The 22253-nt window shown below is 38.0% G+C and overlaps 1 protein-coding gene across 1 annotated transcript in view; it reads left to right on the top strand.

Annotated features, from left to right (window-relative positions):
• Positions 1-22253, top strand: part of LOC126377372 (E3 ubiquitin-protein ligase MARCHF8-like) — a 32241-nt gene that overhangs the window by 5243 nt on the left and 4745 nt on the right. Inside the window, exons 3-4 of the mRNA XM_050025099.1 lie at positions 2798-2908; positions 16603-16690. Of these exons, the coding sequence (XP_049881056.1) occupies positions 2798-2908; positions 16603-16690 (199 nt within the window). The remainder of the gene's footprint in view (positions 1-2797; positions 2909-16602; positions 16691-22253) is intronic.

Genomic DNA, 22253 nt, shown 5'->3' with positions numbered 1-22253 from the left:
ACTTAATATCAACTCAGAATAATGGTCTGAATCATTTCCTTCAATATTCGTTACGGTGTCACTAACACCCATACCTACTTGTATGGCTACCTGTTTGTACTAGTACGGGGTGTAAATGACATCGAAACTAATACTGAGGGGACTGATTTAGCTCATTACTCTGAGTTAATATCAAGTGGAATTTTCTATCGGAAAAGCATAGCATTGAAAATAATTAAAAAAAAAAAACAAAAAATCATGAATTTTGCAACGGAAGTCCCATGTAATAGGGGGCGAGCCTATCGCCATTAACCGGGCACAAATCTTAGAAACCACGTGATATCAATTATTTTTGATCCAAACATGAATTCAAATTCATAAAGACAAATTCAGTAGTTTAGAGCTCGAGCCGGGATTTGAACCAGTAACACTACGATTTAAGTCCTCTGAACAGGGGGTTTCAAATGGCTACGTTTGAACGAATCCTATTATTATGGCAATACTGCCTGGTTGCGAATGAGACTGTCATTCGTCTCTGGATTTTTCTGTAACGAAGTTTTAATACAGCTTTTTGTTGGACACTGACTACTGTTTTAATTATTCTCCATCACTTTCGCCTTGTGAAGAATTGGTCTGCTACTACACTGCGATCGAGTCTATTGTAGGCCCCAAACTGGTTCTTGCCCCGTTCGGCATGCAAACAAATGTCAAATAGCAATATTGCTTTCTTAGATGAATTGCTTCGATGTGGCCATTTTAACCGTCAAGGCTTTGAATCAACCACGACATTAACTCACATAAATCAATGTAGGTATCTCTCAGCAAAACAAACGAGGAATTGAACACTGAAATGTTTGATAAGTTCCGTTTCAATTTAATACAATATAGAATAGATTGAATACACAATAGTTGCATACTAGAGTTGAGCTCGATATCCGTATATTGGTGAATAGAAATCCAGTTTATTGTATCTAAATTCGCGGGATTCAGTTGATCTTTTCATGCAAGTCAGCTGTCATCAATTCAATAAATCAGTTCGTCAGTTTTCGTGTCGAGGTTTTTGTTCAGTACGAACAAGGGAAGTGTTGAAATTGTCTTCTTGGTTTTAATAAATTCGTATTTGCTAAAATTTTTAGACGGATGTCCGAGAGCGATTGGTTCGTGTGTATGACGTGGTATGTGACGTATACACGTCAATTGCATCATACGGTGCAAGTGTATGACTCGATACATAGCAAGTAGGTCTCATCATCACCAGCCCATTAACGTCCCCACTGCTGGGGCACGGGCCTTCCCTATAGATGGATAGGGAGGTCGGGCCTTAAACCACCACGCGGGCCCAGTGCGGATTGGTGGCTATTAACGACTGCTAATGCAGCCGGGACCAACGGCTTAACGTGCCTTCCGAAGCACGGAGGAGCTCGAAATGAAAACTTTTTTTTTTGAGCTCGAGATGAAAACGTGTTTTTTTTTCGGTCACCCATCCTATGACCGGTCTTTGCGAAAGTTGCTTAACTGCAACAATCGCAGACCGAGCGCGTTTACCGCTGCGCCACCGAGCTCCTCGCTGCACCATCATCTAACCTATTTTCTTCCAGTTTTGATTCTGCCAATCGTAATAGGGATTAAAGACGTGTGTTCTATATATAATATGTCTGCATGTGGTACCTTATATCCATAACTTCTAACGGATACAACCTATCTCTATCGTTCTGACCGCCGACCATCAATACTGAGCGCAGGTGAACTCGGTGCAAATAATAGCTTTGCAAGTAGAATACGATGGATGTACATGTGTGTATTACTGTATATTGTATTAGGCGATAAATATAGTATGGGCTAATGTACGCTTCATGTTACTTTGTTTGATGAATGTACTCGTATGGACAATGTCATGAAGCAAAATATAACATAACATAACAAATACTTTATTGCACAAACAGGAAAAAACAAAATACAAAACAAAAGAGAAATAGAATTAGTACAATAGGCGGCCTTATTGCTAAGTAGCAATCTCTTCCAGGCAACCTTTAAGTATAGGAGATATTGAATATTAAGTAATATAGCGGGATAGTGCAGCATGGGAATACTTGTGCATATAAAAATAAATACACTTTTGACTACATAAACTACATAATAATAATACACATAATTATAATTGTTATAATAAATAAATATCACTACTTAAACTACTACATATACTATGGAAAAAAAGGAGTAGATAGATTATGAAGACGAAGAGGAAATAGAGGTAAGGAAATGCGCCTTGACTTGCCGTCAATATATATAGAATGGACTAGATAAATAAAGCTTTTGTATGCAATGGTACTTGACGTTAGCTACTGGAAACGGGTTATATAACGTTGCCTTATACTGAAAACCACGACCTCCGTGGTCCAGTGATTGTGCGTTGGGCCCACGATCCGGAGGTTCCGGGTTCGATTCCCGATGGGGACATATCACAAAAATTACTTTGTGGTCCCTTGTTTGTTTAAGACATTACTGGCTGATCGCCAGATTGTCCGAATGTGTCAAAATATAATAATAAAAAATAATAATAATAATAGCCCAGTTCCCTTTGTTCTCATAATCTCCAATAGTCCTATACGAACTTGGGATTGTCTTTGGGTGCACTCCCATAGTGCATACAGGGATAATCGCCGGTTGGTGTCATACCACACTAAGATTAAATTGTCTTAAAGGGCCTCTACGTGTTGGCTTCGGCCCCACGCACGCCTTCCAAAAGTCCGGAACTCCATAAACTCGAGATATGGAAATGACATACAAATAATAATAAAAAATATATGTTTATTTTCAGATTAATATCCCCGTGTAACTGCAAGGGGTCGCTAGCCAACGTCCACTTGTCCTGTCTTGAGAGATGGCTGAATCAGGTTGGCAGGAACCACTGTGAACTATGCGGATTCAGGTAACTTCTTCGTACCTCCATTTTTTTGTAATGCTACTTTGCTACCAACGGCTTCATCTTACTTTTATGAAAATCAGGTGATTGAAGCCTGCAAAGTCCTTACCGAACAAAGGACAGTCTTACAAAGTGATTTCGAAAATGTCCCAATCGGGAATCGAACCCGGACCTCCAGATGACGAGCCTAACGCTTTGAACATTAGACCAAAGGGGCTGTTAAACCCACCAACCCTCTCCGGTTGATTGAGGGGAGTCCTGTGTCCAGCAGTGAGACGTATATATAATATATTTTTTAATAATAATAATAAGTTTTTTATTTCCAAAAATAACACAAACGAAAAGTTACAATAACAGTTGATCGTACAGAGTTTTGATACTTACTTTTATGTTATTATGATATTTGATATGCTGTTATGTTATGTGTTTGTACATAAAATATGCATATACACGTGCCTATTTCCCACCGGGTTAAGAAGAGACTATGGAATTCAATTAGCTTCGATCCTGACACACTTCTCTTGCTTCCTCCTCACTCATCAATCGTTTCATACATGCACGCCGGTTCAGAGAACTTATTGTAAATTTTCCACAAATGGCATTAACTACTTGGCCGCTTGCTTTTCGACTTGTTTTTGAATTTTATTTATAAATTAAGCATTCATGAGTGCGAGATTTTACAGCTTTTATTGATGAGTATTGTTGACCGGAATTTAAATGCAAACTCCGAAGAAAACTTACAAATACAAACACAAAATAATTTATTTGTGAAACACAGGTAGAGTGTTATACATAATATAAGTTAGAGCGCTGTGATCTGCCAGTCGGCGTACAAATATAAATTAATTAAACATTAATATTATAAACGAATTAAACATTACAATTCTCTACTAATTATTCATGCCCTATTATATTTTTTACTTTCGTTTTGACGTTTCATAAAAAGTATCTCATTTGACTAGATTGTCAAGAAGCCCATTTCTTCACTTCCAAAACACATCGTCTCCATTTTGCAGCAGCTTCAACCAACAGTAGTACAGGGTCCACATAATATCAGCATCGTGGTTCACGCCGCGACTTGTGCTGAGTGAGGCCCTCTTATCTTTGTACGTCCACCACCACCTTATGATCATTTCGACAACATCTGTCTTGCTTTTTTGTAATTGTTATAGTGAAAATTTGATATGATGTTGTTGTCTTTTTTTTGTGTGTGGCGCCTTTTCATCATAAACTATTTCTATTCTATTCTATTCTTTCTATTCAGTACACTTTCCTATGCTTTTTAACCTTTTTTAACCGACTTTAAAATAGGAGGCTATTATTTACCCCAAGTCCCAGTACTGCAGTTTTTATTTTCAAATTATTTGCACAGACAAAGTTGCGCCCTCAACTTTAAATTCAATTTGGTCGGTACTAAGAACGGCAAACAATTCAAATCGATCTGAAACTACGAAGCTATCGACAAAAAGTTGCCAACTACAGTTTGCCGACAATATTTCATTGTAAGAAGTTATTTAGCTGTTGAATTGTATCAAATTGAACGGTTAACTACGGACTATTCGCTTACCGAACATAGACTTGAGAAGGGACGAACGGACGAGTTATATTCGAGGATGTTTTAAAAAAAAACGCCAGTTAGGCAGGTTTTCCCTTCGCGGGTTGGAAGGTCAGACAGACAGTCGGTTCTGTAAAAAACCGGACCTGTAAAATCTTCACGTTAGGTAAGCGGACCCTGTGGAAAACGGGATAAGCTACGGAAATGATGTTTTAAAGAAACGCCAGCTGAAGAGTACTCTAAACTGGCAAGCCTATGAACACTTTCATGACAGTGGAGGCGAAGATAGTGTCAGGTTCGTAGTAAGTTGAATTCCGTGGTCTATGTCTACCCCATATATTATCGTAGGAGCGTTATATTATCGTAATTTTTTGATAATGCTATTTTACATACATATTGGCAGACACCAAGAAATTCCACTTACTATGATCATGTCATTCCACTCTTGCTTCGATTCTCAACAAAATTTTCATAGTTTAGACTACTCCATTCGCAATTTCACTAATTATTTTTTAACCTTAGATAAAATTTACTTCTCAAATGGGGAGCATCGGGTCGACCTCCGGTACCAGACTTGCAACAATGGCTTATTAATTTATCTTAATAAGTGAATTTTTCACTAACAATATTGGCTCGAAAATTATAGACGACGGCGTTACGGCTCACCACCTATCGGTTGATTTCACCACCTTTAGGTTGATCTAACATAAAGCTTGCCATGTACTTAGTTAAGAGACTTTTTGTAATTATTTCTTTTTATTTTGGTGCAATAAAGTGTATTTGTATTGTAAAGCTCGGTGAGGTGTGGATACTTAGTTCATCTCGCGATGGATACATCTGACTACCCCAATTGGGATATAGTCGTGAGCTTATGCTATGTTAGATAAAGCGACAGTAATTGTACACCAGGATACATTTATGTATTATAAATTTAATAGTCGGTAAATATAATTGGTCGGTGTACTGCGGAACGGAAGGCGATTGGCGCAACCACCGTTCTACACGCCCTATCTATGGAGTATTAAAGGCGATTACTCCACCGACAAGAATGCAGCTCTTAAATAAAGAGAGAGAGAGAAATTTGATAGTCTATGAGGCTCTTATTTAAGTAACAAATATACAAAATACGCAAACAAAATAACTTAAAGGGCATATTCATATATATATTCATATTCATTTATTCCTTAGAACAACTTTACATTGTGTTGGAAATAAAAATAAAAACGAGCTCAAACACATTACAATCTAAAAGTATAAAAAACATAAAAATAAAAAAAAAATCGTACACTTTAAACTTACTTACACTAAAAACAATGTCGATGTTGCATATATTCCTCAACGCTGTAAAAACAATTCTCCAGCAAAAAGAGTTTAAGTTTTTTACTAAATAAATTAGCGTCATCAATACACACATTCATAAACTCTTGAAAGAAAAGTAATAATGGAACACCTCTTTTTTATTTTTGTAAAAACGTTTATATTTCTTTAGGTCTGCCCTGTTGTAGTACTGTGGGTGCCAATTAGAGCTGCAAACGATTTTTCAAGCCTTAGATCTGGACTCGAGCTTAGCAGCGAGAAAATGTCGCCAACTTATTCTCTATAAGTACTAGAGTTTCTTAACCGGTGGTCCGCGGACCACTGGTGGTCCCTGGAAGCACCAGAAGTGGACCACGAAGCCATTCAAAAAATGGGTCTCAAATGTCCCACGCGAATGTCTCAAACAGACGATGCGTTGCGTCCGCTAGTATTAACTTGAAAGATACCCAAGATATGAAGTACTCTTGAAAATCCAAGAATGAAATTATTTAAAGCCCTTTATTTTAGATTGTGCCGAGGTTTTTCTTGCAGCTTCTTTTCCCCGGCTATACAGGTTGTGAGAAGTTGCAGTAGTTTTAGGCGAATGAGACGTTCGTTATGTAAAAATTGTCAATTCAAAGGGTAACTATGTTACCTACTGAATAAAGATATTTTTGAATTTGTGTGAATTGTGCCCTTTTTAACATGATTGATCTTTATGTGGGCAATGCGCAATTAGCTAATCACCTGTCACCGTACGGTTTAACATATTTATATCCATACCAAATGTATTTGAACGCATCTATGTCTTCTTATATCTCAATAAATTAATCAAGTTTTCCTTCATTTCTATTCATTATTAATTACATAGTAATGAGTTTAAAACTTGACTACTTATTTCCAACAATTTTCAACAAGAATTCTGTATTCAGTGGCCGTAAGTACACAACAGATAGCCGCAAACTGTATCGACAGATTAAATCCAACTTTACTTCTTCAATAGACCTGCTCAAGCTGGTAAAGCGGATAACTTAAGTCTATGAACCACAGAGATACAACTATTGAAGAAATGTCTTACACTTTAAATCGTCTATCACAACAACATAGTATAAAACAAAGTCGCTTTTTCTGTCCCTATATCCTATATCTATGTACGCTTAAATCTAAAATAAAATCTTATAATAAAACTACGCAACGGATTTTGATGCGGTTGTTTTCAATAGATAGAGTGATTCAAAAGGAAGGTTTATATGTATAATAACATTCATTTAATAGTGGAGAAATACTGTTATTTTTGAGGATTTTAATGTGGTGTCGTAAATAATTTCAGTTTTTTCTCAGCATTGCACCAGAGCGAAGCCGTGGCGGGTCGCTAGTTTTTGTATAAAGACACTTTCCGCCCCGCACCTATTTATATCGATACCGAGCTAGGTTTACCTCACCCCCGCTGAACCGCTCACTTTACATAAGCTCATAACTATATCCCAATGAGGTAGTCAGAGGTGGATAGGCAGATAAAATCTTTCATCATTCATTGCAACGGCCTCCGTGGTCCAGTGGTTGAGCGTTGGGCTCACGATTCGGAGGTGCCGGGTTCGAATCCCGGTGGGGACATATCACAAAAATTACTTTGTGAGCCCTAGTTTGGTTAGGACAATACAAGCTGATCACCAGATTGTCCAAAAAGTAAGATGATCCGTGCTTCGGACGGCACGTTAAGCCGTTGGTCCCGGTTACTGCTTACTGGTGTAAGTAAGTAATCTTTACTCATGTAAAGACTACTTACTTATGGCTCATGCCATGTCAGGGCTATTTGGAGGCTCAATAACAACCCTGACACCAGACTTGATGAGGTTGGTAATTCACCTCACAACCCACACGATAGAAGATCACTCATCGCAAGAAGAACTAAGTAAATAAAGTACCTACACCTCATCGAGCATTTTATTAGACCGATGTGATAGGTGGACCGACAAGCGCTACAAGGTGGACCGACGATCTGGTGAAGGTCGCGGTGAGCCGCTGGATGCGGGCAGCGCAGGACCGATCGTCGTGGAGATCCTTGGGGGAGGCCTATGCCCAGCGTCGTACGGCAGATGATGAATGATGTGATAGGTGGTGAGCTGTATCGCCGTCGACAATAGTCGAGCCAACTGTTAATAACTCATTGGTGCAAGTTAGGTACTGAGATTCGTTCCCGTTTAGGAACCAAGCCGGTATACAAATACAAAATGATTTATTTATGAAATACAGGTAGAGTAGGGTGTTATACATAATATAAGTTAGAGCGCTGTGATCTGCCAGTCAGCGTACAAATATAAATTAATTAAACATTAATATTATAAACGAATTAAACGTTAGAATTCTCTACTAATTAAGCAATCCATCCAAACATTTCGAAGGCGTATCTAGCATCACAGATCTAGGTTTAACTTTCCAACATCGGACAACAGGCCAACAATCGACCAACTCCGCAGATTGTATCTTTTAGAGTTACTTGAAAATTTATAGCGGGCGATTTTAATTCGTTAGAAGATTTTATTGCTTGGCTTTTTTCTTCAGAACAGATTTCATTTAAACTACAACCGCCTAGTTACAAAGCAAGGAGTAAGTATAAACTAGGTTTTAAATAATATTCGGATTCTGTTACAATAATGATAATTTAAAAGTATTTCAAATTATATTCAATTAAATTTACTGTTAAAATGTGATTTTACTGAATAGAATTATTCAGTTTACAATAATATAGTAAAATAGCACGTCACATGTTCTCTGTGGCGGAAGTTGTTTATCGCCCAGGTAAGCGCCATGCCCTGTGACAAATACAATAACTTAAACGTATTTAAAAATCATATTTAATCAAATTAATTATTAAAATGATATTATATTTAATTTTTATTCGATTAATACTATTAAAGTAAAATAACACCCTACACGTGGATGTTGTTTGTCGCCTATAAAACGCACCATGTCGGCGCCGCGCGCCCCAGTTGACTGCAGGCGCTCGTAGAGGACACTTGGCAAAAAAGATAAGTATTTTATGGTGATTGAATTTGTTATGTCAAAATATAGTAGTTTTATTTAATAAATTTATAAACATTAATTACTTTATTCAAAGCGTTTAAGGTATTTTTATTAGTGTGAAATTATTAGCGTAATAATAATTGTAGTAACGTTGTAATAAATTATCAATTTATCATACACCTTAAAATAAGGATAATAAATATAATGTTAATAACTCAATGGAATATAGTCGTTTCCTTTATTTACCAGGTACCTAAACTAGTTTATTAAAATATAATCATTATCAATTTCAGAAGTGGGATACCTAAGATTACCGCGATGAAGACTAAACGTCGACGAGAGAGGTCAGATAGTCCTGCAGAGCCAACGCGTAAAAGATGGCGACCATGGAGGCCTCACGATTCAGGATCAGATTCCGGTTCTGGTGACACTGACGAAAACGACAGTATACATCCTGGTAAGCCCGTTCCTGTTATTGTAGAAAGTGTTACGGCTAAGGCGGACATCATACCACTTTTTGATCCCGAAGCCGACATATTTGCAGTTCAATGGATAAATAAAATTGAACAGTTGGGCGCAATACATAATTGGACAGATAATATGAAATCGTATTTTATGCAGTCTAGACTAGCGGGCATGGCTAGGATTTGGCATTCATCTCTACCATCCTACGAATTATCTTGGCAAGAATGGAAATCAGAATTATTGACAGCCTTCCCCAAAAACATCGATTTTGTAGAGTCTCTCCGAGAAATGCTGTCCAGGAGGAAACTGGCCTCTGAGAGTATGACCCAATATTTTTACAACAAGAATGCTATGTTGACAAAACTTGAAATTTTGGGTGATAAGGCAGTCGCATGTTTAATTGATGGCTTACCAGTCCACATGCGAGCGCCAGCAAGAGCCGGTAACTTCAGGACACCAAGCGAACTATATGCTAAATTCTTAACTGTTATGGAAGAAGTAAAGCCGAAATTGCTACCTCCAAGTCGTCCAGTGTTTCCAAAAGCAGATGAACGAGCTGAAACGAGAGATAGTAGAAAACTTGTCTGTTTTTTGTGCCAAGAATCAGGTCATACTGTACGCAGGTGTCCTAGAAACAACAGGCCACCGTGTACACATTGTAAGAAGCTAGGTCATTCACCAGAGCGGTGTTGGTTTAATCCCAGCAATACCACGAACTCCACTTCGTCAGCGCTAACATCTGCAGTGCCCAGGAAGGAAGCGGTCAATCTGTTATCAGAGGTAAACGACATATATTTCCGCAATATTACTATAAATGATATTCCTGTTCGAGCTTACTTTGATTCTGGTGCTAAAATCAATGTGATCAATCAGAATATTGCGACAAAGTTAAACATTCCTATCGAGCCATGTGATCTGTACGTAGGGGGTTTTGGAGGCACACCAATTCCGTCTAGAGGCTATGTAGAAGGAACCGTTGATATCAATGGAATGAAATTTGATACTAAGCTGGTAATAACAGATTGGTACATGTCAGCTATGGACGTGATAATAGGTCAACCGATAATCAATGAACCAAGTCTTGAATTTGTTGTTAGCGGGAATAAAATGATGATTCGCAAAAAACATGAGGGAAATCTAGACACAGACCTTCTCAACATGGATGTTATAACCGAAAATAGTTTTAAAGCAATAGTTAAATGCAAAAAGGACGTTGTTATACCACCAGGTCATGTCATGATGATTGATGTGTCATGCAATACTTTGACGGGTGACTCAGTTTATGTAGAATCTTGTAGACGGTGTTATGGTACAATCGATTATGCCATACCTGCAAGTTTGATAGAAGGAGGTAACAACAGCTTATTACAGATAACAAACGCGTCCAGGAATCCACTTTCATTCTCACAAGGAGAATTGTTGGCGCGAGGATTAAAATGTTTCGAAGATAATCATTTTTTTTCAGGCGAACACACACCCATGGGAAGTCAGAGTCAGATAATGAGCATAGATTTTGGGAAGGTACGATGTGGCGTAGATGACCCCTTATAAAAAAAAAGGCTTCATGAATTGTTATCCGAATATTCTGATTGTTTTTCATCCGACACCACTGAATTGGGATGTACGGACAAAATAAGCATGTATATAGATCTAAACACTGATAAACCCGTATGTTATAGACCTTACAGATTGTCCCTGCCTGAGAAAGCCGTAGTAAGGGAAAAAGTAGACGAGCTGTTAAATAATGGAATAATCCGAGAAGCGACTTCTGCGTATGCCAGCCCAATAATTTTAGTGCGCAAGAAAGGAGGTGATTACAGATTGTGCGTGGATTACCGAAAATTGAACAGTCAGACTGTGAAGGATAAATATCCCTTGCCAGTAATTGAAGATCAGGTAGAAAAACTGTCAGGTAAGAAGTTTTTTACTAGTCTTGATTTGTCACAAGGATTTTATCAGATCCCTATGCATGAGGACTCTATTTCAAAAACTGGATTCGTAACACCAGAGGGCCATTATGAGTTTTTGCGGATGCCCTTTGGGCTGGCTAATTCACCATGTGTATTTCAACGACTCATGGATAAAATATTGGGGGCCCTCAGATTTAACGAAGTTTTACCGTATATAGACGACTTATTGATTCCTACCACCACGGCTGAGGAAGGCCTATTAACACTTCAAAAAGTATTGAATATAATTAGAGACGCAAATCTGACCTTAAATTTAGATAAATGCACATTTTTGCAATCGTCGCTAGAATATCTCGGTTACGAGATTAGTGAACATGGCATAAGACCAGGACAGAAGAAAATTGAGGCAGTGACAAGATACAAAGAACCAACCAATGTGCATGAACTGCGCATGTTTCTGGGCTTAGCGAGCTACTTTAGAAAGTTTGTAAACAACTACGCTCTCTTGACTCATGACCTGTACCGTCTATTAAAGAAAAATTGCTCCTGGGAATGGAAGGAAGCCCAACAGATTGCTTTTGATAATTTGAAACACATTTTAACCGAGAGGCCAGTTTTAGCGCTGTACAATCCAAATGCTATAACTGAAGTCCATACAGATGCTTCAAGTAAAGGGATAGCAGGAATACTTCTACAAAAGGTGAATAATACACTGAAACCAGTAGCATACTACAGCCGTAAGACCTCTAAAGAAGAAGCTTTATACCATTCATTTGAATTAGAAACTTTGGCAGTTGTTGAGTCATTGAGGAGATTCCGAATATATTTAGCTGGAATACAGTTTCGAGTGGTCACGGACTGCGTTGCGGTACGGCAGACCTTCGAAAAGAAGGATCTTTTACCGAGGGTGGCTCGTTGGTGGTTAAGTATCCAAGAATACAACATGGACATTATACACAAACCTGGGAGCTCTCATAAGCACGTAGACGCATTGAGCAGGTCAGCAGTGAACGCCAGTGATGTATTGATTCTAGACTTATTAGATTGGGCGGTCTGTTTACAAGGCCAAGATGATGGCATTTGCTGCATTAAACAGAAACTGGAAAACCACATACAAGATCCAGACATTGCTAACAATTACGTGCTTGAAGACAGCAGATTATACCGAAAGATAAGTAATGATCAGTTAAGATTGGTTATACCTAAAGCCGCAAGATGGAATATTCTTCGTAAATACCACGATGATATTGGACATCCAGGCCTCAAGCGTTGTGATACCATCATAAAAGAGAATTGTTGGTTTCCACGGATGACAAGATTTATCAGAAAATACGTCAATGCTTGTATTGATTGTATATATAAGAGAGGGCAATATGGAAAACCTGAGGGCCGTCTTCACCCGATCGAGAAAGTTGCTGAACCTCTTCACACCCTTCACATAGATCACTTAGGACCATTCTGTAAGAGCAGTACTGGTAATTCTTACCTATTTGTTGTCGTGGACTCTTACACAAAATTTATGTGGGCCAAACCAACAAAAACAACTAAGTCTTTAGAGGCCGAACAAAAACTAGAAGACATTTTCGCATATTTTGGATATCCGAAACGTCTCATATCAGACAGTGGGGCGGCATTTACCAGCAAGCGGTTTAAACAGTTCTGCCTTGATCATCAAATAAAGCACGTAACCAATGCTGTAGCGTCGCCGCGATCGAATGGACAAGTGGAGCGATTCAACCGGACTGTTTTAGAAGCAATAAACAAAAGTACTACTGACGAGAGAAATTGGGACAAATGTCTTAATAAAATTGTTTGGGGGATTAACAACACTGTAAATTCTTCAACAGGTTTCCCAGCTTATAGAATGATGTTCCACTCTCAGCGAACAAGATTTCAGGGTATGTCTACAAATCAATATGATGATGAAGCAACTACATCCCAGATCAGAGCAAAAGCTACACAAAATATGGAAAGAGTGGCTGCATCCATGAAAAAAAGGTTTGATCAAAGGAGGAAGAAACCTACTGTATACAAAGTTGGGGATTTAGTACTATGGAAAAGTGCACAAGATAAAAACAAGGATTCCGTAAGAAAATTAAAAGAAAAATATAGTGGGCCTTACAAAATTAAAAAGGTATTGGGAAATGACAGATATATCCTAGTTTCTATAAAGGGGTTAAAGGGTTACAAGAAATATCAGGCTACAGTTGCTTCAGACGCATTAAGGAGATTCAATAATCAGGATGACAATGACAGTGACACTACAACTCATGAATCCAATGTCGATAGCACGGAAGAGCTCATAGATTTACTAGAGGGATAAAATTGAAAGAAATTGGTAAATATTAGCAGTACGTTGATTTTGTTGTTTCATGTTCATTAAGGAAATTATAATAAAATTAGGTATACGGGCCGTCAGTAAAGACGATGAGAAAAATCGTGAGTTTAATAAGGTTCAATCACATATTATAAAAGGTGACTTAATATCACGTTCCAAGTTTCATTGGACCGTCAACCCAGACGATGAGAAAAAGGGACAAGTTTTATTGGGCCGTCAGTCCAGACGATGAGAAAAAGGACTAGTTTTATTGGGCCGTCAGTCCAGACGATGAGAAAAAGGACTAGTTTTATTGGGCCGTCAGTCCAGACGATGAGAAAAAGGACATCAACAAATACCACAATAACATTTAATGTTAATTTTATTTAATTAAATTTTTGTGTTATGTTTACTTACAGAATTTAGTACTTCTCAGAAACAAAATTTGGTGACAACAACAAAAAAATATATATATATAAAATTGCTTACCGACTCTAATATATAACTATGTGATTTACAGGTAGCGAAGCCACGTGAGACGGGAGACATCAACAGAAACTAACAACACCGAAATCGGACTAAGCTGAAATGTAACTTATAAGCCTGGTAATTAAAATATATTTGATTGTATCATAAAATTAATTTATAAAAATATATATATATATATATATATACATAAATCAATTCTATGTAATAAATAATTAATTTGCGTGGAAGCAAATTGTGTCAGGATGGACGAATTGTTACAATAATGATAATTTAAAAGTATTTCAAATTATATTCAATTAAATTTACTGTTAAAATGTGATTTTACTGAATAGAATTATTCAGTTTACAATAATATAGTAAAATAGCACGTCACATGTTCTCTGTGGCGGAAGTTGTTTATCGCCCAGGTAAGCGCCATGCCCTGTGACAAATACAATAACTTAAACGTATTTAAAAATCATATTTAATCAAATTAATTATTAAAATGATATTATATTTAATTTTTATTCGATTAATACTATTAAAGTAAAATAACACCCTACACGTGGATGTTGTTTGTCGCCTATAAAACGCACCATGTCGGCGCCGCGCGCCCCAGTTGACTGCAGGCGCTCGTAGAGGACACTTGGCAAAAAAGATAAGTATTTTATGGTGATTGAATTTGTTATGTCAAAATATAGTAGTTTTATTTAATAAATTTATAAACATTAATTACTTTATTCAAAGCGTTTAAGGTATTTTTATTAGTGTGAAATTATTAGCGTAATAATAATTGTAGTAACGTTGTAATAAATTATCAATTTATCATACACCTTAAAATAAGGATAATAAATATAATGTTAATAACTCAATGGAAAATAGTCGTTTCCTTTATTTACCAGGTACCTAAACTAGTTTATTAAAATATAATCATTATCAATTCGTTGGACGGAAACGAATTCATCATCGATCATTAATTTAAGAGCCACGCTCTTGTTGGTATAGCATTCTTCTTTCTGGTCTATCAAAGGCCAATTCGATTTTAGGAGTTTGGATCATAGAGCTTATTCCACCATCCCCCTTTCTATCTTCGGATTTTCAGACGTACGGCCGGGTTCCATCCCTATTTGGTGGATATCCCAACTATTCACACAAAGCGCTTCGCATTGTCCTTCATTATGCGCACTGCTAGGGAGTGGAAATCTTTGCCGTTTTCTGTATTTCCGAATGCATATAACCCGGGTGCTTTCAAGGCCAGAGTGAACAGGCACCTTCTGGGCGAGCTCCATCTTAGGCTTCGTCAATGCCTTCGGGCAAGTTTGGGGCCAAGAACAAAACCACCAAAAGTAAAAAAAGATAATTGTTATCACGTGGTTTTCAGGATTTGTGTCCAGTAAGTGGCAATAGGTTCTCCTCCTATCACATGGGACTTAAACATATCTGGCGAGCAGTGGGCGTATACTATTATACACCTCTGCCTAACCCTTTGGGGATACACTACGTATTGCTACAAAGTCGCCAATTACTATATGACCAAGTAAACCAAATAACCATAGAACATAAACTAAAACCATTTCACATTCGAAATTACCTCACATTACCCGCAAAACAATAATGTAACCAGAGTTTGAATTTATGTGCAACAATATCTGTCTCTTAGCCTCTTATTGTAATAACATAGCCCTCTCGCTCTTGTGATACCACATAAATGCATAGGAATTGTTTCGACAAATTATAAACGCTATTTCTCAAGGTATATCGTAGCTCGTAGCAGTTGGCTACGAAATGCTACGAGAATGTGTACCGCGTAGCAGAATTTCTTAGAATCTGCTTATTGTTGTAGGGACAATTTAGAAGACAAAGGCGTAACTCTATGTTGTGAATTCGTAGCGATATTTTATTCACCGTGAAAATTTGAAAACTTAAATTATAAACTTACAAACTCAATTTATCTAATTCTGGCATACGCTAGAGGAAAACCTAAGCAAATGAGACCAATGTAATTATTATACATCAATGGTCTAGACAGTTTAAACGAACTCTTTGTTACGTAATTCTTTGTCAGTTCACCACTTTCGCTTCTTTCACTGTCATCAGAGACCGTTTTATTTATCTAAATCTAAAAGAAAACATTAAAGATAAAGTTACGTTATGAATTGGATTGTTTAAGTCATATAAGAGCGAATTTGTTTTCGAGTTCATATTTGGATTATAAATGATTATCACGTGCCCAGAGGTGAAGGAAACATCGTGAGGAGACCCACATACCCGACAAATGCATTTTCGGAGGTATCTGACCTAACCTGTATTGGGCTGATTTTCCCTTCGCGGATTGGAAGGTCAGACAGGCAGTCGCTTCTGTAAAAAACCGGACCAGTCAAATCTTCAGGTTAGGTAAGCGGATCCTGTGAAAAACGGGATAATGCTAGGGAAATGATGATGATGTAGTCATATATAGGTGCAAACAACAAATTTCCTATGTACATTTTACATACATACATAAACTCACGCCTATTTCCCACCGGGAAACAACATACACACGTTCATTACAACCACGTATATACGTGTGTGTGTGTGTGTGTGTGTGTACGTGCGTGTGTGTACGTATGTACGTGTATTGTATGTACATTTTCAACCTTTAATTTTACTCTTATGTTCTCCCTAGCTACCCTGCAATTCGCACGCCGCGCTACACGGTGCTACAGGCGCTGCGGCTATGGTTCGGCAACCCGCGGAATCGCAGCCATTTGCAGGTGAGACCGCGTCATTTGACTCGTTTAGGGGTCCATAAGTCAGTTTGTGAAACCCTCTGCAGTTTACTACAAAGGTATTTTGATTGAGCGCGTACATTTCACCCAAAGATAGAAAAAATATCACTCGGACGAGATTAGAACCTGCAGCTCTTTTCTAACGTGTAAATCATTATGTTTCTTCTGGGTAAGTGCTAGAAAAACAATAATTCATAGCCTGCTCTGGTAAAGCTGCCAAGCCTCCTGCGACCTCAAACAAAATATGACGCATTGGTAAATCCTGTTACTGATGGAAAGACAAAATCCAAAGATATAACTTTCTACCAACACGACAACGAAGAAAATCAAGATACTTATGTGAAGGTGAGTACATATTGAAAGTACGTGAGAAACATCGAAAATTGTCTAGTGGGTTATCAAAGCATATAATATTATAATAGGATTTATTTTGACAAAACATATATAAAATACAACCTACAGGTTTACCCAGATGGCATTAACTACTTGGCCGGACAAATGGAGAGCGCTGTGGGCTCTCACACGTTAAACTTAAAACAAAAAAGTTTATTTAGGTAAAACCTACGACACACATAATATACATTCAGTGAAAATTTACCCAGAGGGCAACAAGCGTGAGGGTACTCAATTGGGAGCAAGTTTTGACTTTTTGACTCAGGGTGTCATCTGAGAATGATCGATTATTAATCGACAGTGAACAGATAGATATAGCAAGCGTTAGGGCAACATAACTACTTAAAATCTGTAAATTAGTTTAGAAAATTTCAAATTAACAAGTATAAATTAATCGCTTCATACGGAACCTTACATTTTATACCACGGCTCGCACGTACCCTCAGGATTTTTTCACGTGCCATTTACGTTCGACCGGCCGTCGACGATTCGTCTTTCCATTTTTGGGGCGCAAACATTTTTGCGCCCATTTCGGCCCGCTTTTAAAAGGCCATTGGTGTCGGTCGTTTGTTTATCGCTGTGTTTTGCCCAGGGGCCATACGGTGGAAAATGGAGAGCCAAATTAAAATGTGGTTGATAAAGTACCTTAGGACCCGGTATATGAGAATGGAAGGATACGTATTTTGTCAGTGAGGTATGGCTTATGCTGGAAACTGATAGAACGCGTGCTGCTTGTCATACCGGGCATGTCGTAAACGTCGACTTCATTTTTTTTTTTGCGTGTGCTGCAGATGGCATTAACTACTTGGCCGGACAAATGGGGAGTGCTGAAGGCTCTCACCCGATACAACTTTTAAGACAACAGCCTGAGGGTGCCCAGTTGGGCGCGAACCTCGGCTCAGGGCTCGTCTGAGAGGAAAAATATTTGAAAGAATTAATCGACCCTAGTGGGTCGATAGCGATAACCGCTGAATGAGGGAAATCGTCGACCACGCCGGCGGGGCCGGTATCGGGGTCCTGAAGTGTTTGATGTCGCGAGCTGATTGGCTGCCTCTATGGCTAGAGTAATAGGGTCGCCGACTTCACTGCATAGTATAAAACAAAGTCACTTTTTCTGTCCCTATATCCCTATGTATGCTTAAATTTATTACATAAATAAAAAAAAAAAAATCTTTAAAACTACGCAAGGTTTTTTTTTTAATAGATAGAGTGATTCAAGAGGAAGGTTTATATTATGTATAATAAATAACATCCATTAAATAGTGTAGAAATACTGTTATTTTTGAGGTTTTTAATGGGATGTCGTAAATAATTTCATTTTTTCCTCAGCATTGCACCCGAGCGAAGTCGAGTCGGGTCGCTAGTGTTGTAATAATTTACAGTACCTAGCTCCCAACATTCAAGTCACTAGGCGCTAGTCGATTATATCTTGTCTTCACAGAGTAAACTGTTTGGAAAGGGACAGATTCAGAGGTCCTCTTAGCAGATATTTGATATGAGGTTCGTTCTTCTTTTTTATCGACAATAAAAAGACATTTTCTCAATTTATCGGATTTATAAGAAACATGAAATAAAATTCTAAAACATAACTTATCAGAAGCAGAACGAAGGACAGATCATTGTCGATAAAAAAGAAGAACGACCCATTAACGTTATCGGACTTAGCTTAACTCGTCATCGGCCCCGATTCCTGCAGACACCGCCTAATTTTATTTTAAGTTATATCCGTCATTTTCATATCCGTCGAAAAGGAAAGGGACGGATGATTCACAGCTCTTAATTTAGGAAGAATGAGTAAGTGAATGAATAACCCGGGCGAATCAAAAAGGTACGTCGCTGGTATGCAATCCGTTTGACGTGCTGTCTACTTAACTGTGTCGGGTTATTGACTGATGTAAAATTTTTAGACGGCTGTTTTAGATTTGTGCATAAAATTGACGTGTGTTCCATAAATTTTATGCTTGTCGATTACCCGTCCCTTTCTTCTCGGCGGATAAGAAAATGACAGATATAACTTAAAATAAAATTAGATGGTATTTACAGGAATTAGCACCATTATCATCTCTCGTTATGAAAAACGGGATAATGCTAGGGAGATGATGATGAGAGCTCTACCGGCCCACTAGGGTCGATTAATTTTTTTTTTTCCAATATAATCCTCTCAGACGACGCCCTGAGCCGAGGTTCGCGCCCAACTGGAGATTCTCAAGACTGTTGTCAAATTCAAATTCAATTCAAATGTATTTATTGCATTGCTACAGGTCAAGAAGGTCTTAAACAATATTACATACATCCACTGCAGCATACCAGTCTATGTGTACAATTTTAATTCTAATATACGTATTTAAATTACAATTTCAATTAAAATAATGTGAGTTAATATAAATGTGAATATGATTAAAATTAATTTCATTAGGTACGCTTAACTAAATACAATGTCAATGTCTTATTTTTTACTGAGAGCCCTCAGCGCTCCCCGTTTCTCCGGCCAAGTAGTTAATGCCAAATGCGGTCTTAAGGTCACTGGTACCGGAGTTGCACCAATGAATTAATTATAAATCTGTGGGCCGAGTAGACCCTTTGGTTGAATGTAGTAGTCGTCTGAGCCCGCGGGCCGAGTAGACCCTTTGGTTGAATGTAGTAGTCGTCTGAGCCCGCGGGTTGAATCAAGTCCACTCACCCACGCAAAAAATCGAAAGGGGTTTAAATATTTTTTTATTATTGTTTTTTTTATTATTATTATTATTGTATGTCTTTTTCATATCTCGGGCCTATGGAGGCCCGGACTTTTGGAAGGCGTGCGTGGGGCCGAAGCCAACACGTAGAGGCCCCTTAAGACAGTTTAATCTAAATGTGGTGTGACACCAACCGGCGATTATCCCTGTATGCACTATGGGAGTGCACCCAAAGACAATCCCGGTTCGTGTAGGACTATTGCAAATTATGGGAACAAAGGGAACTGGGCTATTGGGTTGGGGGTTAGTGGACCGGGATACTGGAGCTATGTTTTTATTTTATTTTTTTGTTTTTTTTTACATGTGTAGTTTTGATAAACACATTCTTGTAATAATGAAATTTTTTACAAAAAAAAAACATTGTAGTACAGGGCTTGAAAGTTTTAATAAACAGGGCACTGATCTAGTAAACTCCAATTTATACAAAATTGTAAAACAAACGTCCCGAATCCGCTCAAGTAAGAAACGCTTAATAAATATGCTAATTATCATCCCAAAATCAGTCCCTGTCAGCAAAGTAAACTTCTTATGTCATGGGACGTGACAAGGGCATATTGGCCGATGTCGCTTGCACCATTCTTACACTTCGTGCGTGAATTTTGTCGGTTCCAAGTTCCATGACAAAATTGCTTTTATGCATGCCCGGAATATTAATAGCTACGTTATGAAAGGCTTTACGTAAGACAACGTTGGTAATCTCGTGAAAAACGATTTAGGACTTCGGCTGAGGACAGAGACGGATTTGAAGTCCTACATTCGCCTTAGGACGTTCTTGCATGCGAAAATATATAAGTACCTGTCTCATCTTGCAAATGATACTACGTTACGTCATTCAACCAAGTTGTGTAAGTGAGAACAATTCCCGATACCGACCCCGCCGGCGTGGTCGACGATTCCCTTCATTCAGCGCTTATCGCTATCGACCCACTAGGCTCGATTAGTTCATGCAAATATTTTCCTCTCAGACGACGCCCTGAGCCGAGGTTCTCGCCCAACTGGGCACCCTCAGGGTGAGAGCCCTCAGCGCTCACCATTGTCCGGCCATATCTACAATAACTCACGTGAAAAAGAAATGAGCACAACTTAAATGCAAAGTTTGTATGTCTTCTCTTTTACGTAAAGCGAACTGATAGGTGCGATCGGTCATTGACCCACACGTCAAAAGAAAAACTTAATTCGCCATTTATTACCACGTTCCGTTAGATCTATCATTATTATAAATTGTTGAACACAAAATGAACAATTAATTTAAAATGAGAAAATCCAGTCTTTCAAGAATACCTTCGTGTATCAAGTGAATCCCTAGACTTTAGAGTTCATTCACCCCGAATTAAAACAAAATTGCTCAATAAAAACATCTCATTTAGCCTGCAAGTTGTACCCTCCTAAATTAAAAATAAAACTGGCCAAGTGTGAGTTGAAAGTACGTCGGCGAAACACAAAAAAATAAGGATAAAGAGCGGAAAAGATTGGCGAAAAAGGTAAATACTTAATTTGAAAGTCGTATAATTTATGACAAGCTTACGACCAAGCTGAAATTCTTCCTTTCAATCCCGGACTGAATTAATACTCGTAATTTTGTAACAGATTTCCTGCTCCGATTATCTACTTCCAGCCAAGTAGTTAATGCCATTTAAGGTAAATCTACAATAAGTCACGTCAAAAAAAAAAGATTATCTGCTTAAAATGGATTCTGGGGACTACAATAGGTACATTTACCATCAAAGGAAAGTTAGCTAACTATTCGGTTACCCCCCGAATAATTAATCGCGCCTATCATAATCGTTATATGTCTGGAGATCTGCTTCTTAATAGTAAACTGTGTCTTAACTTGCTGTATAGATACCAATACCAATACCGACCGACCAACCAATACCAATACCGACCGACAAACCAATACCAATACCACCGAATACCAATACCGAATATAATAGGTAGTGTGGCGTCGCCTCCGAAGTAAACATAATTATACATTATATAAATATACATAAAAATACATAAATATATATTTCAACATAATATACTTACCCATAGTATTGTATACAATTCACACAATTATCAATTTATACTTACTCTTTAACACATACTAAAATAGTAAATCACAAATTATCATTTGCCTGAGTCTAACTGCAACATTGTTATTTGTACCGTAACATATTGTAGGTATGTGCGGCGCGGAACCGGCTAGCGAGTCGCCGCATGAGTCTTACGCCTACCGCCGCTCGCTAATAATTGCTAGTTATCGAATATTATTTACTTGTGCCAGTTGTTGTTCTTTGTACGATTAATTACAATAAACAGTTAAAAGTGAATAGTGTGTTGTGATTACTTCGCCTCAATACAGAACAAGTAAGCAACATCCTATAGTAGAACCCTCTAATCGCCAACGAGGAACTTTCCAGGCTACGTTCACCAAAACA

Source organism: Pectinophora gossypiella, chromosome 23 (genome assembly GCF_024362695.1).
Source record: "Pectinophora gossypiella chromosome 23, ilPecGoss1.1, whole genome shotgun sequence".
NCBI lineage: Eukaryota > Metazoa > Arthropoda > Insecta > Lepidoptera > Gelechiidae > Pectinophora > Pectinophora gossypiella.
The sequence above is the reverse complement of the archived record's forward strand: the minus strand, read 5'-3'. Positions and strand labels throughout refer to the sequence as shown.